General features: G+C 35.7%; 4 protein-coding genes across 5 annotated transcripts; all 4 read left to right on the top strand.

The window, feature by feature from the left end:
• The first annotated feature begins 3796 nt into the window (after window positions 1-3796).
• Window positions 3797-7286, top strand: LOC130733261 (protein JASON-like). 2 transcript variants are annotated; one of them, XM_057585391.1, is made up of 8 exons: window positions 3797-3859; window positions 3946-4126; window positions 4375-4420; window positions 4512-4576; window positions 5093-5346; window positions 5821-6490; window positions 6581-6663; window positions 6862-7286. In XM_057585391.1, the coding sequence occupies exons 2-8, from the start codon at window positions 3998-4000 to the stop codon at window positions 6923-6925; spliced, it is 1311 nt and encodes a 436-aa protein (XP_057441374.1). In that variant the 5' UTR covers window positions 3797-3859; window positions 3946-3997; the 3' UTR covers window positions 6926-7286. The 2 variants fall into 2 exon arrangements, with proteins under 2 accessions (XP_057441374.1, XP_057441373.1); XM_057585390.1 differs by having other exon boundaries at window positions 3823-4126.
• A 787-nt stretch (window positions 7287-8073) lies between these two features.
• On the top strand, window positions 8074-9779 carry LOC130733260 (soyasapogenol B glucuronide galactosyltransferase-like). Its single transcript, XM_057585389.1, has one exon. The coding sequence runs from the start codon at window positions 8155-8157 to the stop codon at window positions 9637-9639; it is 1485 nt and encodes a 494-aa protein (XP_057441372.1). The 5' UTR covers window positions 8074-8154; the 3' UTR covers window positions 9640-9779.
• Window positions 9780-12913: 3134 nt separating this feature from the next.
• On the top strand, window positions 12914-14675 carry LOC130733259 (soyasapogenol B glucuronide galactosyltransferase-like). Its single transcript, XM_057585388.1, has one exon. It carries the CDS (start codon window positions 12974-12976, stop codon window positions 14468-14470), a length of 1497 nt encoding a protein of 498 aa, XP_057441371.1. The 5' UTR covers window positions 12914-12973; the 3' UTR covers window positions 14471-14675.
• A 2236-nt stretch (window positions 14676-16911) lies between these two features.
• Window positions 16912-18746, top strand: LOC130733258 (glutathione S-transferase F9-like). The gene is made up of 3 exons (XM_057585387.1): window positions 16912-17104; window positions 17210-17258; window positions 18010-18746. Exons 1-3 carry the CDS (start codon window positions 16961-16963, stop codon window positions 18462-18464), a joined length of 648 nt encoding a protein of 215 aa, XP_057441370.1. The 5' UTR covers window positions 16912-16960; the 3' UTR covers window positions 18465-18746.
• Window positions 18747-23211: the final 4465 nt, after the last annotated feature.

The raw sequence follows: 23211 nt of genomic DNA, 5'->3' as shown, positions 1-23211 counted from the left end.
GCCACTTTTAACCAATTCTCTAGGATTAAAAAAAATTGTTAAAATTAGTTAAGAGCAATAAATTTGTAGCTTTTTAAAAAACTTTCCAAAATCACCCTCATATGAAATTCTCTCTCTATATTAATACTCCACTACCTTTAAACTATAAGGGTCTTGGAAATCAAGCAAAATTTTGGGAAACATAAAAATTCTTTGAATGTGGAGTATTAAATATGAGGGTAAACATGGAAAAATATAATTAATGCTTCATAGATAATGTAAAGTGACTTATATTATGGGACAAGAAAAACTCAAAAAAAGGGACTTATAATAGGGGACGGAGGGAGTCATTGTTATCACCATTTTAGGAAATTATCATTTTCAAAAAAATTGAACTTGTCTTTTTATAAATGAGACTGAATGATGTTAGAAAACACTAATTGTAATGACCTAATTTTGAAACCAAATTTCAATGATTTTCTATGGTGGATAAGCTTCCGTGGAGGGGGCCATGATAATGTGGTGGTGACTCGCACTTGATGAGGAGATTGTTGAGAATTCAAGTGCGGAGTTGGAGTCTCACATTGGTTAAGTATGGGTGAGGAGAAGACTTTATTATAGATGTGAGTGACTTGTTGGTGTCTTGCTCCTCGGCCCATGAGCTCCCCTGTGAGTGACGCAACAGAACGCTAGACTCTTCATAGTCTTACGACTCATAAGGGGGTTGAGAGTTTACCATCAACGCATTGAGTTAAGAGGCTAGGAGCATAAGTGGTCTAGGACATCATCCACATACATTCACCACAAAACCTTAAGGCAATGAGTGAGTGAGACCTTCCACTTATAAACTCTTTAATTGTTGCTTACATGAGGATGTATCAAGTGAGAGCAATGTTTATTGTGAGAGATGAGAACATCAAATCATTGGTGAGTTTACCAATGGTTTTTCTAGTTCAACACGAGCGCAACATGAGGGGCCCGAGAGTCTACAATTCGCGATTGGCTAGCTAAGAGTAAAAGCGATTTGATTTTCTTTTTCAAACTTGTCCTATTCATTGGGCTAAAATCATTGGTGAGTTTACCAATGGTTTTTCTAGTTCTATGAATGCAATTTCTGTAATAATTGCATAATTTCACTTGACCTATATTCTTGTATGATGATAGGCATCACTAATTAGGAATATCATAGTTACTATGTAAATTGTAAAGGATAAAGATTATTCAGCACCCTTGAGGATGTATATGCTTTAAATGGGATAAGAGATAGGAATGCAAAACAGAAAAAAAATGAAACAAGATATAATAGTGAAAGGAAGAACGATATAAAGGAGATAAGTGTTTAAATGATGAGGAGTCCAACAACCAAATAGACATAAACAAGAAAAGAAGAACTAAACCTGCTCCATGCAACTGACCCTAGCAAAGAGGCAACATTCATAGAACTAGGAATCTAATTTTATCATTAAGATGATAATTCAACAATCAAGATCTATCATCAGTTGATTATTCACATCGCAACAGAGTAGAATTGCGCAGATACACTAGCAATTCAACCAGAGTATAAGTTGAAGTTGCAGTGTGTTGTGACCTTTATCTACTGATCATGAACTCCGTTTGTTCTTCCTGTGCTTTCAGTATCACTATCAATGGTCGAATCTGTGTCTGTACTATCATCACTATCTGACTCTTCACTATCTTCATCAATGTACAAAAGATAGAAGCATATAATCATTATAGCCGCAGCTGCAAGCATGCACATATACATAGGCATTAGTCTTTGCCTTCGCCGTTTTCTTTCTTCTTCACCATCATCATCAGCTCTATTGCGTTTTCGACTATTATGAAACAAGCTATTTGTCATCTTCCAAAAGTCTACAATGTACAACCATTGAAACATTATTGCATGTTTGAAAATACTTCTACAATTAATTCTAAAGGCAAAATCAATCATAGCTTCCTTGAGTGGCTTATGTGTAATAGAATTGGTTTTGCTAGTCCATACATACTATAAATCTAACAGTGAACTATCCATCGGGCAGCACAATGGAAAGAAAAGCTACAATCAAAACAAAAATCTTCAAACACCAAGGTTGATGTTTTTATCAGTAATCTACCTAAATATATACATGACACCAAGACAACATGTATTTTCACAATAATTTCTAGATTCCAATTGTCAATGATATCCCAAGTAAGAAAAAAAGCATACTCCAGGAATCCAGTTAGCAATGTTGGAAACAAGTACATTTTGGGAGGGTTTTTGAAAGTGAAGTAATAAAGGTCAGCATCATTAACCATAAACCAATGTACTGATTGAAAATTTTCTAAAAATATTGGCATAAACATACCAAACACCATAAACATTAGGAACATTTTGTAGATGAATTATCAATTTGTTTGGTAATTCAGCCAAAAAGCATGGGTATGGATAGAATCATAGAAAGTCATGTTACAGGTCACACAAATTAGATAACAATCAGGGAAACAATTAGAATTGTGCAAGCAGTATATTTTAAACACCTAACATTCCTAATTGCCATTTACCAAAAATATTTTATTCTACACAAGATTAAAATAATGATTTTTATAATGCAGAGCCCTCCGATTTTATTGACAAGAGTGCAGAACTGATCTGATTAAAAAAGTTTAAATAAATTTCTAACCATACATTGGGAAATGGTAGCATAAGCAGTAAAAGCAACCATCATCAAATAGGAGAAAGATAGAATCAAAAGGAAGGTTTCTTCTTAAGATTACATAGCAAACAGATTAAAAGAAAACTTACTCAAAATATCAAACAGACAGAGAAGAGAAACAGAGTTTATGGAACCCTAATTAAGAAGTTTGAGGAAAAAAAACCGCGCAGGCATAGTCGCGGGAAATTGTGAATTTAGGTCTAGGATTTTGCGACCTGTTTGGGCCTAAACGGGCTCTTCCAATACTATGGACTCATGGAGGTTCTTGTGGCCCAATTGCTTAGATATTTTATAATTATTTTTTCTCGAGATATCCCACTACTGACAAGTATAAGGCTAATCCCTGCGACTTAGATACTCCCTCCGGTCCTATTTATAAGTATGAAAGAGAAGAAAAATCTTGGTCCTTTTTATAAGAACCAAATGAAAGTTTGAACTATATTAATTATTTTTTTCCAATGATGCCCTTATTAATTCTAACTTGTAGAATGTGTCTCATTAATTATTCTCTCGCTTTTCCACTTTCCAACATGAATAACAAAGGGTAATTTTGGAAGTTTATTTTGATTCAAGACAAATTTAATGCATTTTATCTAGTTTTACTACATTTCTTAAACTATGTGATTTTTTTTTGTTGCTTATAAATAGGACCGGAGGGAGTACTATGTTAACCAAGTAATCTTCTCGCAATAAATCATTTTCCATATGAACTCACATATTGATAGAACCATCTATTAGATGATTAAGGAGTGTCCAACTATATATCTACCAAATGTCTTTTTTGGTGTAAGACAAGAGTCATCCTTCAGAGACAATCTTGTTCGAGCCGGAAACATCAACATCATGGTGAGACTAACTCTCTCAACAAGATTTTTTCCATCGACAAGACTCGAACCCGAGACCTTACTTAAGGGGAATCAAACATGTATCACTTGAACCAACTATCCGTTGGTATTTTATAATATATTTATCAAATTGAAACTAATTTTGTTTAAATATTTCTTTACATGGATAAAAACGTACGAAGTATAAATTAATTGGTCATATTTATTGATATTTACTTAAAATTTGAGCAAATTAGACGTTATTACATTATTATCTATATTAATTGAATTCATTGTTAAAAATTCACTTTCCCTCTCTACAACTAATTTCAAATTTCGAAATCGATCGTTCTTCACTGTGTACGTTAAGTCTTTCTCTGATTCTAATTCATTCCATTGTTTTCATTTCCAATCGAATTTCAAGGTTTAAAGAGTGTGAGTTTCAGAAGAAGAAGAAGAAGATTGTGATTCTGAATCTGAATTCGCTGTTGTGGATGAATGAAGCGTAGCTTGAGGTTTCTGCTACGGCTCTTGATCCAATCCTTCTCTGCAATCATGGGCTGTTTCTTCGCTTGCTTCAGGATCAGAGAAGTTCTTCCCACAATCTCCGCTCGTTCCAATTCCACCGTAACATTTCTCTCTCTTTTCCATCTCGTTTCTTTCTCGCAAGAATTGTCAATACCTAGGGTTTGCCAATTTGTTCAAATTCAAGCTGAATTTGAGTTACGCGCAACGAACTAGATCGTAAAATGTAGTTTTCTTTATAGGAACATTGCATGATTTGATTAGTTTTCATTTTATAATTATGATTATCATGGTGATGATGATGAATTGGTGGTGGTGGTGGTGATCATGATTTTCTGTGTGTGAATCAGGATGTTCTGATTTCGCGAAATCGATTGACATCTTTGTCGTCGAAAGGTATTTTTATTCCTTTCTGTTACTCCTTTTCTTTTTCCTGGTTTTAATTTTCTGAAGTTTAACTGATTTTGTGTTTTAAATTTTTCGAAAGAGAGGGGAGATTCGGCGCGGAATGGTGTGGGGTCTCAGCGAGATGACATAGGTCTCAAGGATGAGGTGTGTTCATTGTAGCTGTAGTTCTGTTTTAATGGCTTTTTCTTACATGTTTATAGCATTTTGGTTCCACTGTGAAATATCCTAGAATCAATTTTGGTTGGAAGTTGCAAGTCTTGAAAATCTCCTGTACAAATAGTGAAACCAAACATGCAGTTAGTTGTTTCAATTGTCTAGTTTTAGATTGTACTACTCAGGTGCATTGAGTGAAAAGAAAAAATGTTCAGTTTTTTGCTTGTGAATTCACTTCAACTTGGATAAATTTATCTGCAATCTGATAAATTCTTCTTGTACTGGAGTGAATTGTAAATTTGGAGTTTATACAATTGAGAATGAAAACAAATTTAGGGGAGCTAGCTCAAGTAATTTTGTAAACCATTGGTGCATTGTTTTTCAAGTATCTGTGAATGACATCTGACAATTTTTTAGTTTTTCTTCTTTCATTCTAGTTGAGTTGGTTGGATTTATTTTTGTAAATGGTGTTCTGTTTACCTGATTACATGTAAAATCTTTCTGCAGGCCAAGTTTCTTAAAGCTTGTGGCGCCTTACCAGGAACACCTGTTGAAATTCGTAAAGCATCTGAGAAACTAAAAGTGTCCCCCTCTTGTGATAAAGATTCTGACTCTCCGAAGTTTCATTCTTGGCTTCCTACCACATCTGTGGAGAAACTTCAGCTGGATGTCCAACCATTTGAGCCTCAAACTCCCATTAAACTTTGCCAAGAATGGGGAAATAGCGAGGATACTTTCGAGCACACACCAAGAACTAACAGGTTATTCATGACTTTGAATTGAATTTGTTTCAGTGCTGATATTGAATGATAATGAATATGAACAAAGGACATTCTCATACTAGATGAATCCACCATCATTTACTCTCAACTTTAAAAGTCACCTTTTGATGACATTTTCAATAGCTAGGCCGTTCTGTTCCAAACAACTGCATCTGTTCACTCAGAAAACATCTTCCCCTTTCAAAAATAGTCCCTTCACAGTTCACATGGACCTGGTCTTTGCTTTTTGATTTTGAAATTATTGAATCAGATGTGTCTTGTGTCAGTATTTGAATTTCCCTGAATGGTTGGGATGTATATGTATCAGTATTTGAATTTAACTGAATATCATGTGCCAGTATTTTGTTAGAACTTGTCGATTTTGAGAAATTTCATACAAGTGACAGAAATAGAACCTGTTCTGATGTTAACTTTTTTTTTTTGAAGTTGATGTTAACTTAATTTATTCTGCAGTTGCATTACCAATGCACATGACACTCTTGATTATATGCAAGGAAGTTGGGAAGGCAGCCTTCTTACTGAAAAGAAGGCAGCTTCAGTTACTCCCTGGCCAGGCACAGAAACTGAGAGGAAGAATAAATCTGTGCGTTTTGAATGCGTATCTTCAGATGATGGTGATGTGAAGAAAATCAAGTCACCAAATAACCAAAGTGCATGTAAACCATCACCTTATCCTACCCCATTGAAGTTATTTGACGAGATGCAAACACCTGGAACCGTGTACCCAGCATCACTAGAAAAGTCTCGTGATTGTAAGCATCGAGTTCGGTCCCAGTTTGTCTATTCAAATGACAACCCAAGTGAGAATGTCTTCCTGTCCAAGATACTTGAAGAGAAAGATCTTAACACTGAACAAGATTCAAGTGAGCTGAGTGATTATGTAAAGCAAGCTCAAAGTGCAACCCCTACCCCAGAAAAAGGGTTGAAGAAATTTGCAAATGAAAATGAATCTGTGATGGAAGCTAGCTTATCTTCTTGGTTAAGGCCTGCATCAGTCATTATGGAAGATAAACTGGTTGGAGTGGTTGCTGCTCATGGTAATGAAGATGAGGATTCTCATATTTCTCATCCAAAGTGGTGGGATGGCAATGGCATACCAAATTCAACCACCAAGTACAAGGAGGTATATGAGTTGTAAATTGTAATCATTATCTGCTATTTGAAAGAGTTCTAAATCTGGATACTATATCTAATTAGTGTTGATTGTTTTCAGGACCAGAAAGTAATGTGGCATGCAACACCCTTTGAAGAGAGGTTGAATAAGGCATTGGTGGAGGGAAATGTTATCTCTCAAAGGTATCCCTTATTAACAATTGCTTATTCTACCTTCACCTGTTGAAAAGCGCATAAAGAAGAAGAGGAAAATATAGAAACAGTTTCTATATACTGACCACTCCACTTAGGGCTTGCTATGCTTTCCTCAAATATTATGTGCCAAATGTTGATCATGAATGTATGTGTAATTTTCTTTTAATTTGTTATTTGTTCTTACAGGAAACTTGTTTGTGGAAAGCCAGTGGCATTTGAGGAGATTGATGAAAGTGATACTGCATTATAACAGCAACAACAATCTTTGACTCATACACAATCTGTGGGATCGTTTTGATATGTCTGCTGGTTCATCCCATTGTGCTTTGTCTTGATATGGAAGCTGATTATACAAATTGTGTTGACATAGAACTTTCGTTTACTGGAAAATTGAGGGAAATGAATGGTTTGAATAGGAACGGTAGGAAGATTTTGGGGGCAGACAACTCAGCACAATTCTATTCAACCAGGTTATCTTTCATGAGCTCATCTCTGCTCATCATACAGTGAACAATCTGAGATTTGATAGTGTAAAAACAAATGAATTTTGGCAATTTTTCTTTTTTGCCTATTTTAACCAAATTAACCCGGTAAGAAAAATTGGCGAGTTATTCAGTGTTTCTTTTTAATATGTTGGCTTATTTTAATTATAAAAATAGTTATAAAAGATTGTTACCCTGGGCCTTCTCATTCTTTCTCAAGGTTTGACGTAGATTATCTTACTATTCCCAAGGAAAATATTTCTTGTACCAATCGTGGGGTACAAAATATTAGCTCGTTCCTAAATCCATCATCAAGATTATGAGTTTTTTATCCTGAAATTTCAAGACAATTTTCCATGTCTCAATATTTATGATTGTAAAAGATATTAATGCTATACTAAATGAGTTTGATTATATGGATTATACTATGTCATTAAATAGGACAACCAACTCCACTACCACTCTCATCAACGTCATTGCCACTACCACTCTATGACCACTAGCCTGCCACGAACCACCACCACTACTGCCACTACCATCACCATTCGCCATCGCTTCTGTTGTTGTAGCACCACCGCCCTTCGCCACCGCTACTGTTGTTACCGTCAAATGTTATATAATACTAAATTTTTATCAAAGGCTTTGCTGGCATATCAAGTTTTATACTACATTATACAATCTCAGCTCATACACACATTTTTTAATGTTTATATTAAAAAGTCAACTTGTTTCGAACATAATCGAGGTGTTAAAATATTCACGCATGTAACCCAAGGGTGATTAAGTAGTAAAGCACACAAGATTAGAAAAAGATAGCACCATATACATTATTCCAGTCGTTGCCCCAACGTGATCTTAATTATTCAAACGAGTTTCGCACGGGTGATTAGATATTCATGTAACCCAATTATTTATAGTGTAGGAGCTATAGCTTCAACTTCACAACAATCTTCATCGATCTAGACTATTCTTGATCGAGATAGTGATCGCCACTACTATGACCAGTGATGTTGGAGAAGCTGAAATGCTAAAGGCCGTTTTTCTTCCATTTCCAATGACAAGTCACACCATTAACATCGTTGACACGGCGAGGCTCTTTGCCATGCACGACGTGGATGTCACCATAATCACCACACCAGGCAACGCCCAAATTTTCCAAACCTCCATTGACCACCATGATTCAGGCCACATTCGAACTCATCTCGTTAACTTCCCACAAATCCCTGGTCTGCCAAAAGGGTTTGAAATCTTAAACTCTCACACTCCTCCACACTTAGTCCCTCATATCTTCAAGGGACTTTCACTCCTCCAAGACCCGATTCAACAACTCTTTGCTACCATGAAACCTGATTTCATCGTCTCTGACATGTTCTTCCCTTGGTCCGCCAATGCCGCAGAGGAATCGGGGATTCCGCATCTAATTTATCTCGTTGGAGGCTACATTGCCATGTCTGCACACAACTCTGTCGAACAATTTGCACCTCACACCAAGGTGGACTCTGATTCCGAGCCTTTTCTGCTTCCTGGGTTGCCCCACAAGCTGCAGATGACAAGATTGCAGTTGCCATTTCACGCTAGAGAACACAACGTTCTCGCTCATACAATGAAGGCTGTGCACGAATCAATAAAGAAGAGCTATGGTTCATTAGTAAATAGCTTCTCTGAGATTGATGGAATTTATGAGGAGCATTACAAGACAACCACAGGAACCAAGAGCTGGGGCATTGGACCAGCTTCTTTGTGGGTAAGCCAAGATGCTTCGGATAAAGATGTTAGAGGGTGTGCCATCAAAGAAGAACGAGAACCAGGAGGGTGGCGTAGTTGGCTTGATTCAAAAACAGAGGACTCTGTTCTTTATGTGTGTTTTGGGAGCATGAACAAGTTCAGCACTTCCCAGCTTGTTGAAATAGCTCATGCCCTTGAGGAATTTGGCCATGATTTCATCTGGGTTGTTGGGAAATTTGAAGAACAAAGTGAAAATGAGGGTGAAAACGGTTTCTTGAAGGAATTTGAGAACAGAGGATATCTAATAAGGGGTTGGGCGCCGCAGCTTTTGATACTGGAGCACCCTGCGATTGGAGGTGTGGTGACTCACTGTGGGTGGAACACTACTCTTGAAAGCATCATTGCAGGGTTGCCAATGGCAACGATGCCTCTTTTTGCAGAGCAGTTTTACAATGAGAAGTTGTTGGTGGATGTGCTGGGAATTGGGGTTTCTGTTGGAGTGAAGAAATGGAAAAACTGGACTGAGGTTGGGGATGAGATAGTGAGGAGGGAGGACATAGTGAAGGCAATTGCTTTGTTAATGGGTGGTGGAGAAGAGGCTTTGGAAATGAGGAGAAGAGTCAGAGCACTTAGTGATGCTGCAAAGAAAACTATCCAGCCTGGTGGTTCTTCCCATACCAAGGTCAAAGGGCTGATCGATGAGCTGAAGGCATTCAAATTGCAAAAGGTCTATCACAAAATAAATGGTGTGGCTTAGGGTCTTAGGGAAAGTTTCTATTTTGAGTGTATTTATATCATGTTTGTGTCTTGGTTTGGTTGATTTTGTTGGTTATGTTACATGGGATGATTTCATTATTCTTTAGTTTGTAAATCTTAAAATGTGGATTGATTTGTCCATTTTTTAATTTCATTTTTAAATATTAACAAAAAAAAGTTGAAAACAGGATTGTCCTTTCTGCGGGATCTTTCTGCAGCGTCTCTCCCGCGAAAGTTTAAACCGTTTGATTTCCTTGAAGGCTGAGATCAATCAAGCCTTAAAAAGTGGTTCGGTGGAGCTCTTATACGTTAACTTTGTTTTTAGATCAATCAAGGCTTAAATTGTGGTTCGAGTTTGCACACACACTCCGTCCCCAACAGAGGTTTCTCATTGATGCGAAATAGAAACCCTAATATCTCACATTGAAACAACTAAAATGAACTTAGCATATGCTGACAAAAAAAGGCTTACGTACAAGTAAAAACAGTAGCATGTAGGAGTTCGAGCGAACCATCTTTTAAGCTTTATTAACGGTCCAACTTTTGCGGGAGGGATGATGCAGAGAGGTCCCGTAAGAGAGGATCTTATCCTTCAAGGATAAGCATCATTCAATATGCTGATTATACAAATTATACAAATTGTGTTGACATAGAACTTTAATTTACTGGAAATTTGAGGGAAATGGATGGTTTGAATAGTAACGTTAAGCGGATTTTGGAGAAGATAACACACCACAATTCTATTCAACCAGGTTATCTTTCATGAGTTCTTCTCTACTCATCATACCGTGAACAATATGAGATTTGATAGTGTAAAAACAATTGAATTTTGGCAATCTTTTTTTTTGCCTATTTGAACCAAATTAACACGGTAAGAAAAAATTGGCGATTTATTCAATGTTTCTTTTTAATGTTGCTTATCAATATATATTAGAAAAGAAGAACTCCCATCAGACTGATTTAGTGACGTGTCATTCTCACGTTAATTCTTAGTGACGTGTCATTCTCACGTTAATTCCACGTGTCATTCTCATAAAAAATACATTTTTAAATTGTAGATTTGATTAGGATTTAGGTTGTTTATTTCTTGATTTTATCTTCTTTCATTTTATTTCTTTGTTCTTTTTTGAGTAGAAGGAAGAGAACTCTAACGAGAAGAAACTAGAGGAACCCAATAATTGACAAGAGAAGAAAGAAGAATATAATTTTGTGTGTGTGGTGAGTTTCTGATTTAGGTTCGATGTGAGAATTTTTTATAAGCTTTTCCCCCTCTAGATTGTGATTACTTCATGGGTGAGATTAATGCTAGATTGCGGAGACCCCAAGTTACAGGTGTTATGAGCTGCTTGCTGATTTTTCCTATGGCTTCAACTAAGATATTTGGTATCAAAGATCTTTTTTATGTTTAATCATTCATTATATTTCTTTTCAAGTTGGTTATGATGCGAACAAGAGAGAAACACTGGGCAGAGTACAAGTGTTGTTGAAGGAGAAGATCCCAGAAATGAGAGTTGATTTGAGACAATTGGTGGCTGGTGTGCTCACCTTAACAATGTTTGTATTGCTTGGAAATATGATCAAAAGAAGCAACATTTATTTACTCCAAGTACGCCTCTCTCGCTCTTTCATTTTTACAGTACACTTTACACACTAGATTCAGCTAAGTATTGATGTTTCTTTCGAGTTAATTTGCTAGCCGATATAAGATGAGAACACCAAATCCTTTCTTCAGTAGATTTCAGTTTCATTGACAGGTTGAACTTACATGTCATTGTTTATGCTTATTTTCTTATCAGTTTTTCTTTTCATTTGTGTATCAGGTTTTTCTTCATTATTATGAGATAATTATGCTTCATTTCACATGTAGAAAACCTTTTCTCTTTTCTCTTTTCTCTATTTCATCATTATGTTTAAAGAATTAAAAGTTCATACGAGGGGAACGAGCATGAAAAATTTAATAGAGAAATAAGTTTTGATATAATTTCTATATTATACAACACACAATATCATGTTTTTATTTTTGGGCAACTCTCAATTTGATGATAAATTTTTGTGTGCGGAGATTAGAAAACATTAGTACATATATAATTTATATTTATTTATGTTTAAATAATTAAAAGTTCATACGAGGGGAACGAGCATAGAGAAATAAGTTTTGATAGAATTTCTATGCAACATCTGAAAGCCAAAACAAGTCTTAATGATAGTTATATGCTTACAAAGCACTAGAATTGAGCGTCTGAATTTATGTTCTTTAAATATCTACATCTTTATTATGATTGTTCTTGCATTCTTAGTATTTTAAATTTTTTATAATTTAAAATATTGATCGATGTTTCAAATACAATAGAAAAATTTCACGTGCAACGCGCGGGTAAAAAACACAAGTTTCAATAATAATAGTAGTGATAAAAGATTTTTACCCTATTGGGCCTTCTCATTCTTTCTCAAGGTTTGACGTAGATTATCTTACCATTCCCAAGGAATATATTTCTTGTACCCATCGTGGGGTACTAAAAGATTAGCTCGTTCCTAAATCCATCATCAAAGATTTTGAGTTTTTTATCCTTAAATTCCAACTATATAATACGGGAAAGTTAATTTTTTTTTATAAGCGGGAAAGTTAAAAAAATGCTAGTTGTGTTTTAAATACTGTTAATTTTACTCTATACTTCTCGGCACAGCTGGGTGAAGAGAAAGAGAATGATGGCAGAACAACGAAGCACAACGGCAGGACAATGAAGAAGAAAAACACGACATAAAAGAAGATGGAGTATGAAGGATTAGGTTAACAAATTTACCCCGAATCAATTTGAAATGTTTAAAATTAATTTCAGTTTAAGTTAAAATCAATTTAAAAACCAGAAAATAAACATTTCTTTTTAAGTATTTTACCTCGTGAAACAATCTCATGATCTCATCACCTTTTTTTATGTTTATATGATAAGGTCAACTTGTTTCGAAAATAACCGAAGTGTTAAATTATTCTATATGTTACCCAAGGGTGATTAAGTACAAACGATTCTTTTTTGAAGAAATGCAAGAATGCTTGGCTTTCCTCCTATGATTGGTTGCTGCAATAGATTCAAAGTCAAGTAATTCGTTTATTTTCGTTGATTTCTCATTTTCATAACTTTATTTTCGTTGATTTCTAATTTTCATAACTTTATTTTCTTTGTCCAAACGTCATATGTAAATTTTTCAAACGAGTTACGCACTACCGGTCACAAAATATGTACGTAGCCCAATTTATTTATAGGGTAGCTTGCTCAAGTTAACAACATTCTTCAGCGATCTCTATTGTAGTTCTAGTTCGAGTTCTAGTTCTGATCTAGATGGAGACCACCATTGATGTGGGAGAAGCTGAAATGCTAAAGGCAGTTTTTCTTCCATTTCCAATAACCAGTCACACCATTCGTGTTGTTGACACGGCGAGGCTCTTCGCCATGCACGGTGTAGATGTCACCATAATCACCACACCAGGCAACACCAAAGTTTTCCAAACCTCCATTGACCATTGTGATTCAGGCCATATTCGAATCCATCTTGTTAACTTCCCAGGAATCCCTGGTTTGCCACAAGGGTTTGAAACCTTCACAGCTCATACTCCTCAACATTTAGTCCCTCAAATCTTCGAGGGAATTTCCCTTCTGCAAGACCCGATTCAACAACTCTTTGCTACCATGAAACCAGATTTCATCGTCTCTGACATGTTCTTCCCTTGGTCCGCTGATGCTGCAGCTGAGCTGGGGATTCCACACTTGATTTATCTTGGTGGAAGCTATATCTCCAGGTCTGCACGCAACTCCATTGAACAATATGCGCCTCACACCAAGGTGGACTCTGATTCTGAGCCTTTTCTGCTTCCTGGGTTACCCCACAAGCTGCACATGACAAGATTGCAGTTGCCGGCACAAACTAGAGAACGCAACCATCTCACTGAGTTAATGAAGACTGTGAAAGAATCTGAGAAGAAGAGCTACGGTTCACTGATCAATAGCTTCTATGAATTTGAGGGGATTTACGAGGAGCATTACAAGACAACCACAGGAACAAAGAGTTGGAGTGTTGGGCCAGTTTCATTGTGGGTGAACCAAGATGAGTCAGATAAGGATGTTAGAGGCGGTGCCAGTGAAGAACGAGAACCAGAAGGGTGGCTTACTTGGCTTGATTCAAAAACAGAGGACTCTGTTCTCTATGTGTGTTTTGGGAGCATGAACAAGTTCAGCACTTCTCAGCTTGTTGAAATAGCTCATGCCCTTGAGGATTTTGGCCATGATTTCATCTGGGTCGTTGGAAAATTTGAAGATCAAGGTGAAATTGGGGGTGTAAATGGTTTCTTGAAAGAATTTGAGAACAGAGTGGTGGTGAAAAGCAGAGGTTATTTAATTAGGGGTTGGGCACCACAACTTCTTATACTGGATCACCCTGCGATTGGAGGTGTGGTGACTCACTGTGGGTGGAACACTACTCTTGAAAGCGTCATTGCAGGGTTGCCAATGGCAACGATGCCTCTTTTTGCAGAGCAGTTTTACAATGAGAAGTTGCTGGTGGATGTGCTGGGAATTGGCGTCTCTATTGGAGTGAAAAAATGGAAAAAATGGAATGAGGTTGGGGATGAGATAGTGAAGAGGGAGAACATAGTGAAGGCGATTTCTTTGTTGATGGGTGGTGGAGAAGAGGCTTTAGAAATGAGGAGAAGAGCAAGAGTGCTTGGTGAGGCTGCAAAGAAAACTATCCAGCCTGGTGGGTGTTCTCACACCAAGGTGAAAGGGTTGATTGATGAGTTGAAGGCACTTAAATTGCAAAAGTTCAATCACAAAATAGCTTAGGCAAAGTTTCTATTTCGAAATATTGATTACACATTCTCCGGCTTTAAGGAGATATAGAAATAAATGTGAAAGAAATAAGTGATATGATAAGTGTTGTGATAGAATAAATGAGAGATATAAGACGGCAAATAGATAAAAATAACATTTAAAAGAAATATGGTGTGAACATATTAAAGTTCAATGATTTCATTCCTCATTTTGTAAATCTCCGTTTAATTTATCAATTTTCAATTTCAAAAAAAATCAAAATAAATGTGAAAAGGATGCTTTGCAGATATTTAGAAAAAGTTTTTTTTTTTTAAATATTTTCTAAAAAAGATAACAAACAAAAAAGACATTTTCATTTCCAAAAAGCAATGATGTAAAATGGTGAGATTAAAATGTGGTGGTGGCGGCGGCGATGGAGTTGCAATGGTGGAGGGCGATAGAAGGAGGCGGCGACGGTGGTAGTAGTGACTAGGGTAGTGGAGGTGGCAACAATAGTTGAGGACTTAAGTGTACTTTTCTTACACAATTTAGTATGAACTACACATGCTAAATTAGTTATATGTTCATCAAAATATTTTATATTTGTAGTTTTTTTTAAGTAATATAGTTGTAGGTATTATTTAGTGTTATTCTAATAGATGTTAAATAGAGGTGAATTGAAATGGATCCCTCCATTGTTTTTTATAGAATATAGTCTCTAATGTTAATGAAATATGTGAAATTAGTCTATGCCGTAAGAGTCCGTTAGTTAAGTGATTTTGTATCTCACTGAGTTTTGTAGGGGCACTATCAAGCCATTTCCCTTCTCGTCTTTCTCTGCCTCGCCTCCTCCCTTCCAATTCCGAATATGTGAGGCACCACCGCACCCCGAGCTACCATCGTCCCGACAACCCTCGTTTTTCTTGCTTTCCCCTTCAATCTCTCTCTTTGGTTTTCTTTCCCTAACAATGTTGCCTTAGTTTTTTGTTGGGTTTGGTTTGTGCAGGGCCCAAAAGTTTATTGTAGTCTTGTAGATCTAGGAATGTGGCTAGAGAGTGTCTTAAGGCTATTGGGATGCTACTCTCTAACTTATAAATCATAGATCTTTTCTCCAACTGAGCACCGTGAGACTTATTTCCTACTATTTCATCACTTTTGGTTATGGGTGAATCGCATTCATAGTAATGAGGAATGAACTAGGGTTCAAATGAGAAGTAAGTGGTGTTGGGTCGTTTTAATGAGTGATAAGCCTCGTAATAACTGTGGAAGGATAGGAGGATGTCATTTTTCTTAAGCCTGCTCTACTAAGGTTTGTCTAAACCTAGCAAGTATTTTTTGTCTCATAAATATACGTATTTATCATATATTTATATTACTCACTTTTATTTTCATTTTCTCTCAAACCAAACAACTAAAAAATTATCTCATTTTCTATTGCTTCTTTTTAGTGTTTTTCTCTCTCACTTTTCTTCTACCAACCAAACTGCGGTTAGGGTGCAACGAAAAACGTATCTTTACTCTTTCTGCATCATGCCCTGAATACTGTATCTTAATTTAAGGACGCAGAATTAGTGAACAAATTAAATTTGTAACGATTAAGGCTATGTTTGTTTTTCTGTTTGCACCCTTGAATGTGCTTTTGAACTGCACTGAACACTGTGCCATTATGTTTGGGTAGTTTGAACCAACTTTCATCCTAACTCAGTTTTGGTCCAAAACCCACTTTCACCCAATTTAACAAAATCATCACTTTTACTTTAGCTTTGAGAAGTTGAGGATAATTAGTCTTCATAATGTCATAATTGACCCTAAGTAACAACATTTGTTTAATTTTTTTATTATTTTTTTTTACTGTAAATATTTTTTTTTAACAACGTAATTTTTTATTAGTCTTAAGTTTATAAATTTTGACTATTTACTTTTTTTATTTTATTTAAAATTTCATATTAACTACAGTACAAGAGTAGTTAAATGCATAAAAAAAAAAGAGTAGTTAAATAATAATGAACGAATTTTTTTTTCATATTAATTTTATTATAAAAATCATACCCTTTTTAGTAATTGTACAACCTAAAGTGCTTTCCATTAGTATTATCCAAACATGATTTATGATATCAAACTCTGTTTCGAAATAAAAGTATCCAAACATAAATCACATTACAACTAACCTACTTTGACTCAAACTCTGTTTTCCACATCCACACTCACTCAAACTCTGTTTCGCAAACTGAAATCCAAACACACACTAACACTAACACTAACTATGCAACATTTGTTGTTATTGTACACAATGATGCCATAGAATATTTATCTCATTTTCTATTTATCTCACGAGTAACGTGGTGGACCCCACGCATGTATCTCTGTTTTGTTTGCTTGTTGATGTTGATATTATAATAACACGTGTCTTTCAAAACAAAAAAGATATTATAATAACACGTGTAGTTTATTGGCACTATAATAAAGAAGTGAACCAAGATCTACCTGAAGAAGGTGGAAGAATTTTCTAGAGAAAGATAAACAATGGCAGTGAAGGTTTATGGTCCCTCCTGTGCTGCAGCCAAACGGGTGCTGGTTGTTCTGATTGTGAAGGCAATCGAATTTGAGGTTGTCCCTGTTGATGTCTTCAAAGGGGAACATAAGGATCCTGAGTACCTCAAATTACAGGTTCATCTCTTCAATCTTCCTTTCATTTTTTGTTGAATATGCTTAGACTGGTTATTTATATATATCTTCATCTTCTGATTCATGTTCTGTGTTTTTTATCTGCAGCCCTTTGGAGTTGTTCCTGTCATTAAGGATGGAGATTACACCTTATACGGTTAGTAGTTCTGAATCCTACTTCTGCTTTGCTACTCATGTTATTTTTTGTTTTAAATTTGTTTCCCTTTCCTAACTCATTCACTCTGGTTGTTTGGAAATCCTTCTACAATTGATTCAGATTTCATAAACAGAATCAATTTGAGAGAGAAGCTTATCTGATCAGTAGCTTTTTGGTTTCATAATTGATTTTGATGAAATAGAAAATTAATCCAAACATGCTATTACTACTGTTGCATTTGATATAATCATATTAATAAGCGGGACCCTGTGAATATTTAGAGAGGAAGCTAGTAAAAACAAAATTTGGTGAGAGGATTCGAGTCGCCTTAATTTGTAACATGTTGCAAATCGTTCTACAATCGATTCTAAGCTCAAAATCAATAATGGGGAATAGCTTTTGTGATAACAAGTTTGGTTCCACAGTCAAATACACCAGAATCAACTATAATTAAAAGTTAAAAATTTTAATTTCTAGTAAACATGCATCTATATGTGCAAATCGTGAAAACAAATATGTTACGATAAGTACATATTTAGATATACAGTACTCAAAGAAACCAAAATCATAGTGGACATAAGTAAAAGCTAAGGGAAGCTGCTTCTGTCCACCATGATTTTGGCTTGTCTCACTGTGGTTTTCTTCCGTATATCCAAACAAAGACTAAGTAGCTTTTGAGTGTTAAAACTTAAAATTGATAATGGGGAAAAATAAGTTGATACAGCACTTTACTAATCTATTTGTGCTGCAGAATCTCGGGCCATAATGAGGTACTATGCAGAAAAATACAGGTCCCAAGGGATTGATTTACTTGGAAAGACTATAGAAGAGAGGGGTCTTGTGGAACAATGGTTAGAAGTTGAAGCACATAACTTTCACCCACCAGCATATGACTTGACTATTCATATTTTGGTTCCTCAGCTAGCTGGTATCACTCCAGATCAAAAGGTGATTGAAGAGAGTGAAGCAAAGCTGGTGAATGTGTTGAACATTTATGAGGAGAGGTTGTCAAAGAGCAAGTATTTGGCTGGGGATTTCTTCAGCCTTGCTGATATAAGCCACCTTCCATTCACTGATTATATTGTGAACAACATGGGGAAAGAGCACTTGATCAAGGAGAGGAAACATGTTAGTGCTTGGTGGGATGACATAAGCAATAGACCCTCATGGAAGAAGGTTCTTGAGTTATACAAAGCTCCAGTCTAGTTGCTCAAAGAATTTCTGGGAAATTTCAATTAGTATCATCTTAATTTGTGGTTGTTAGCAAAGAATAAATGTGTTATTTTATAAATAAATTCCAGGGGAAATGAAGGATTTGGGAACCAAGTGGATTATTTTCAACCTGAAGTCGTGGAGTGTGTTGAATTTGTTCCTTGGCTCCTTTCACTTTCATCTGTGTTGAATTTAGGGGCGTTCATGCTATTTGATTAATTGTTGCACTTTTTATCTGAACTGATAAGAATATATATGGTACAAGTTTTTTTTAAATGGCGCATGTTGTTAGATATTTATGAACACACAAATGATTGCTATGAGGTGTTAAACGAATGAGATATTTCTGCCCCTTTAATTATAGGCCAATGTTTTTTTTCTTGGGTAGGGTTTCTATCCTTTGCAAAGATAACCATGCATTTGCCCTTACATGTCCCACTTAATCAAGAGATAAAGATGAAATAAAAAGGTATTTCACAATCCTGATATTATTTTGACGTCAGAAAAGGAGGTCGACCCCTGCTTTGTTGTGGACTTGGCTTTGAAATTTTTATTCGGAATTATTAGTTTCAAATTTTATCTATAAATTTTTCCACACTAAATAATTTTTCAAAACTAAAATGAAAGCTATATTTAATTTTTTTTTTAATTTTTAAAATGAAAACTTATTTTTGAAAAATGTAAAAATAAAAACAAAAAATATTCTCAAACCAACAGTCCCTTGAGTGTCCTTTTACACGATTTTCTTCCAAAAAAAATCAATAAATTTTGGATGGTGAGACAAGGGGCCATCGTCTCTTGACTTAAAAAAATATCATGTTTTCAATTTGGCATGAAATACAAATACCATCATGCTAAATTAGATATATGTTCATCCAAATAATTTATAGTGTTGTAGTTATTGTTTAGTGTAAAATATTTTTTAATCTATGTAAAATAGAAGTGAACTGAAATTGATCCCTCAACTTTTTTCTATAGAATTTAATGAAATATGTGAAATTAGCTCGTGCTGTTATAATTGTTATAATCTGTCAGTTAAGTGATGATTCATCTCACTTAGTGTTGTAGAGGCACCATCAAGCCATCTTTCTTTCTCGTCCTCATTGTCATTCTCTTTCTTTGCTTTGTCTCCACCTTTCCAATTTTGAATCTGCGAAATGCCACCACGCTCTGAGCTACAATCGTCCTAATTAACAACACTCGTTTCTCTTGCTCTCCCCTTCAATCTCCCTCCTTCCCTGGTTTTCTCTCTCTAATGGTGTTGGTTCGCTTTTTGTTGGGTTTGGTGTGAGCAGGGCCCAAAAGTTAGTTGTCGATCAAAGAATGTGGTCAGAGGGTGTCTTAAGGTTATTGGGGATGTGACTCTCCAACTTATAAATCATTGATCTTGTTTCGACTGAGTAATGTGGGACTTGTTTCCTACTATTTCATCACTTTTAATTATGGGTGAATCACATTCAAAGTGATGAAGGGTGAACTTGGTTCAGATGAGAAATCAGTACTGGTGTTTGGTCGTTTTGATGAGTGATAAGCCTAGTAACAACGACCAAGGATGAGAGGATGTCATTTCTCTTAAGTCGGGCTATGCTAGGGCTGGCCTTGATCGAACAAGTTTCCTCTCATAATACATATTTATCATATTACTCACTTTTGTTTTCACCTTCTTTCCAATCAAACAACTTAAAAATTATCTCATTTCACTACTACAGAAAAGGCTTATTGCCACGGTTAAATCCGCCCTTTTGCCACGGTTCAACCGTGGCAATAGCTCCCGTGGCAATTGCTCAATTGCCACGGTTGAACGTTGAACCGTGGCCATTGATTCGCTGTTGCCACGGTTGGAAAAGGGAAACCGTGGCAATATGTGGCCTCTGTTGCCACGGTCCAGGGTGGAACCGTGGCAATAGATGACCTCTATTGCCACGGCCCAGGGAGGAACCGTGGCAATAGATGACCTCTATTGCCACCATTCCAGGGGGAACCGTGGCAATATATGCCTCTGTTTTGGCAATATGTAGTATACAAAATACAATGCCCTTTTCAGATTTTTTATTTTATTTTATTTGATCTGGTATGTACATAAATTGCAGTGCATTCTAAATAGGAGGGGAGGGATAAGCAAGAAAAATAAACTTGCACAAAATCACATGTTGAGAACAACAACATTCACATATTCCAGCCAAGAGAATCTACATTCAAATATTCCAGCCAAGAGAATAACAATAGTGAACCCACTTCACTAATTTGTCCAAAACAATAATAATAATATTGATAACTAATTGTTCTTGAGAACATACTCTCTCAAGTGAGCTATAAAAACTCTGCTCTTGGGCCAATATCATGGAAAGTTCTGGCCAAACTGAAAATGCAATGAAGTATACAAAAAATCTCATCTTCATATAAGAAGCTTCAAGCCAGTTTGTTATATATCCTTCTTCAATCAAGATGAGTGGATGCAATTTAGTCTTTCTAATCAAGATGTGACTGAATTTCATCTAATTAGAAACCAAAAGATGTGACTGAATTTAGTAGAGTACCAAGTAAGGGCTTCCCTGAAACATATACAAAACAAGTAGAGTGAAGGTGAAATTTCAGGTTGGAGATTATGACAAAGAAGTTTCTATTCTAAACTATTTTGAACTATTTACTTATGCATGACAGCCTGAGATAAGATGCTAAAAGAGTTGAAATCCTTCCCTTAAATTTTGCAAGCTACTTCTATATGCATCTTATCTCAGGCTGTCATAGTGGAAGAATATAAAATGAAGCTATATGCTTTTTAACACACATATGTGAAACAGGTCTATATATCTATTCCTATTTCTAATGAGACATGAAATTAAAAATTAAAAGAGAAGGAAAGCAGTAATCACATGAAAACAAAATGCAGTACCTCATCCAAAGCCTTAACATATTTGATGATTTGATCTTCATTATGGCTTTGGCTCACCAACTGCATGAGGGACATTCCTGAAAAAACTGAAACCAAGGTAGAAAGAACAATTAAAAGAGCTTTTATATGAACCATCCAAGTCTTTCATTTCACCGCATTCATAACTTTTCTGATATGTATGTCATTATTAGATATATACATTGAAAATCATTGTGCAGACATCGATGGATGACAAAAATATACAATTGTACAAAAATATTGACCAAGAATTGTTAATAAGATTTCTTCCAGTCATCTCCAAACTGTCATCATGTCAAACATATACATGGTTCAATTCTATGCCACAAATTCTCATTCATTATGCTAAAATACATTCAAGCTGGTTTGATTCTTCAATAAGTTCTCTTTTTTATTCTTCCAAAATCCACCTATACATGAACATACAACTTATCAAGAGCTCAATGGAGATGGCTATAGGAAAAGGTTTTGATGGAAAATTGCCATAGGAAAGAGGTTATATGTTTATCAATTTTCATATCTCAAACCTCAGACTCTAAGAGGTTGTTTGGAAGGGGGTTCAGAAGGGGAGGGGAGGGCAGAACTTATTTTTCACAACTATATTTATGCTAATTTATCATTTCATAGCTTGTATTTTTAAAAATTGACAAATTAGATACTATTTTTTCAGAAATAAAAAAGAAGCTCTCCCCTTCCCTTCCCTTCCCTCCAAACCCCACCCTCCCCTCCCAAACAATGTCTAATGCAGTAAAATCCTTAAAGGCTGTCAAAATCAGGAGTTCCATCATACACGATAGCTTGGATGAAATTGAATGAAAAACAAATTTTTATTTTCTGAGCGACGAATACTAAATTTTGCAAACACAGCTGAAGGTTGGATCAAGGTGATAGTATAGACAATGTAGTAGCAACAAAAGAAACAAGAAGTGCAACATATGACTAGGGAAGCAGAATAGCCTAAAATGTAGTGTTGTTGAGTTCAATCAACCCTGAAAATCCTCCAATTCCTTTCCATCATTGTTTAAAAAAGCCCAGGCAGAAAACAATGATCATGTTATTAGTAGTAAGTTAACATCTCCTTGTAATCAATGTCGACATTGATTGGATTGCAAAAGATGATTTGGAAAATTAGTAGTTGATTAATATTATGAAGTAGAAAAATAAAAGGAATTAGTATGATGCAGATTGCATAAAGTGAAGAAGAGATGAGGGAAGAAAGAAATAAAATACCTTCCTAAGAAAATGAAACCATTGAGGACTGAGGAGGAAACACTGGCCTGTTCGCACCAAAAGCCTCCTCGACCTGAAAAGGAAACCAAAAACAACAAATAAATGCAAACTACACATATAGACATAGTACTAGAAGAATCAACTTAGGCATGTCCTGCTATGTGACCAAAAACACATCCTTCCAGAGTCAAGACAGGTAAAATCTACTCCTCAATGAACTATATTGTTCACAAAACAAATCGTTCTTAAAGGAACTCGAACTTCAAACACAATTACAAACCTCTTGCTTTGGCTTCCTCTAATCACACTTATACTATGCTAGTGCTTCATAAGAGCCAAAGCAGTTCCTAGACTACAAGTGTTTGTGTGGTAATTGATGTCAATTCTGAGGTGGGAAAACAACAAAGAAGAGCCATACAGATTGCAGCTCAAAATTTCAATAATACTCATAACATTACCCTTTTATTCACTTAAGTGCCAAGGTTGAGATTATCATAAACTTGATTATGATCCTATTGTCATTATCACTTAAATCCAATCCAGTGAGAGAATCAAAGAAACCACCTCCAGATATAGAAAAGAAGCAGACGATAAATAGTA

Source organism: Lotus japonicus, chromosome 1, assembly GCF_012489685.1.
Source record: "Lotus japonicus ecotype B-129 chromosome 1, LjGifu_v1.2".
Lineage (NCBI taxonomy): Eukaryota > Viridiplantae > Streptophyta > Magnoliopsida > Fabales > Fabaceae > Lotus > Lotus japonicus.
This window is presented reverse-complemented; position numbering and strand designations above follow the sequence as displayed.

Coding starts and splice junctions, on each gene's coding strand:
- LOC130733259 (XM_057585388.1), top strand. CDS start 12,974: ATGGAGACCACCATTGATGTGGGAGAAGCTGAAATGCTAAAGGCAGTT.
- LOC130733258 (XM_057585387.1), top strand. CDS start 16,961: ATGGCAGTGAAGGTTTATGGTCCCTCCTGTGCTGCAGCCAAACGGGTG. Junction 17,105..17,209: donor CTGAGTACCTCAAATTACAG/GTTCATCTCTTC, acceptor TTTTATCTGCAG/CCCTTTGGAGTTGTTCCTGT. Junction 17,259..18,009: donor TGGAGATTACACCTTATACG/GTTAGTAGTTCT, acceptor TTTGTGCTGCAG/AATCTCGGGCCATAATGAGG.
- LOC130733261 (XM_057585391.1), top strand. CDS start 3,998: ATGAAGCGTAGCTTGAGGTTTCTGCTACGGCTCTTGATCCAATCCTTC. Junction 5,347..5,820: donor CACACACCAAGAACTAACAG/GTTATTCATGAC, acceptor TTTATTCTGCAG/TTGCATTACCAATGCACATG. Junction 6,491..6,580: donor CAACCACCAAGTACAAGGAG/GTATATGAGTTG, acceptor GATTGTTTTCAG/GACCAGAAAGTAATGTGGCA.
- LOC130733260 (XM_057585389.1), top strand. CDS start 8,155: ATGACCAGTGATGTTGGAGAAGCTGAAATGCTAAAGGCCGTTTTTCTT.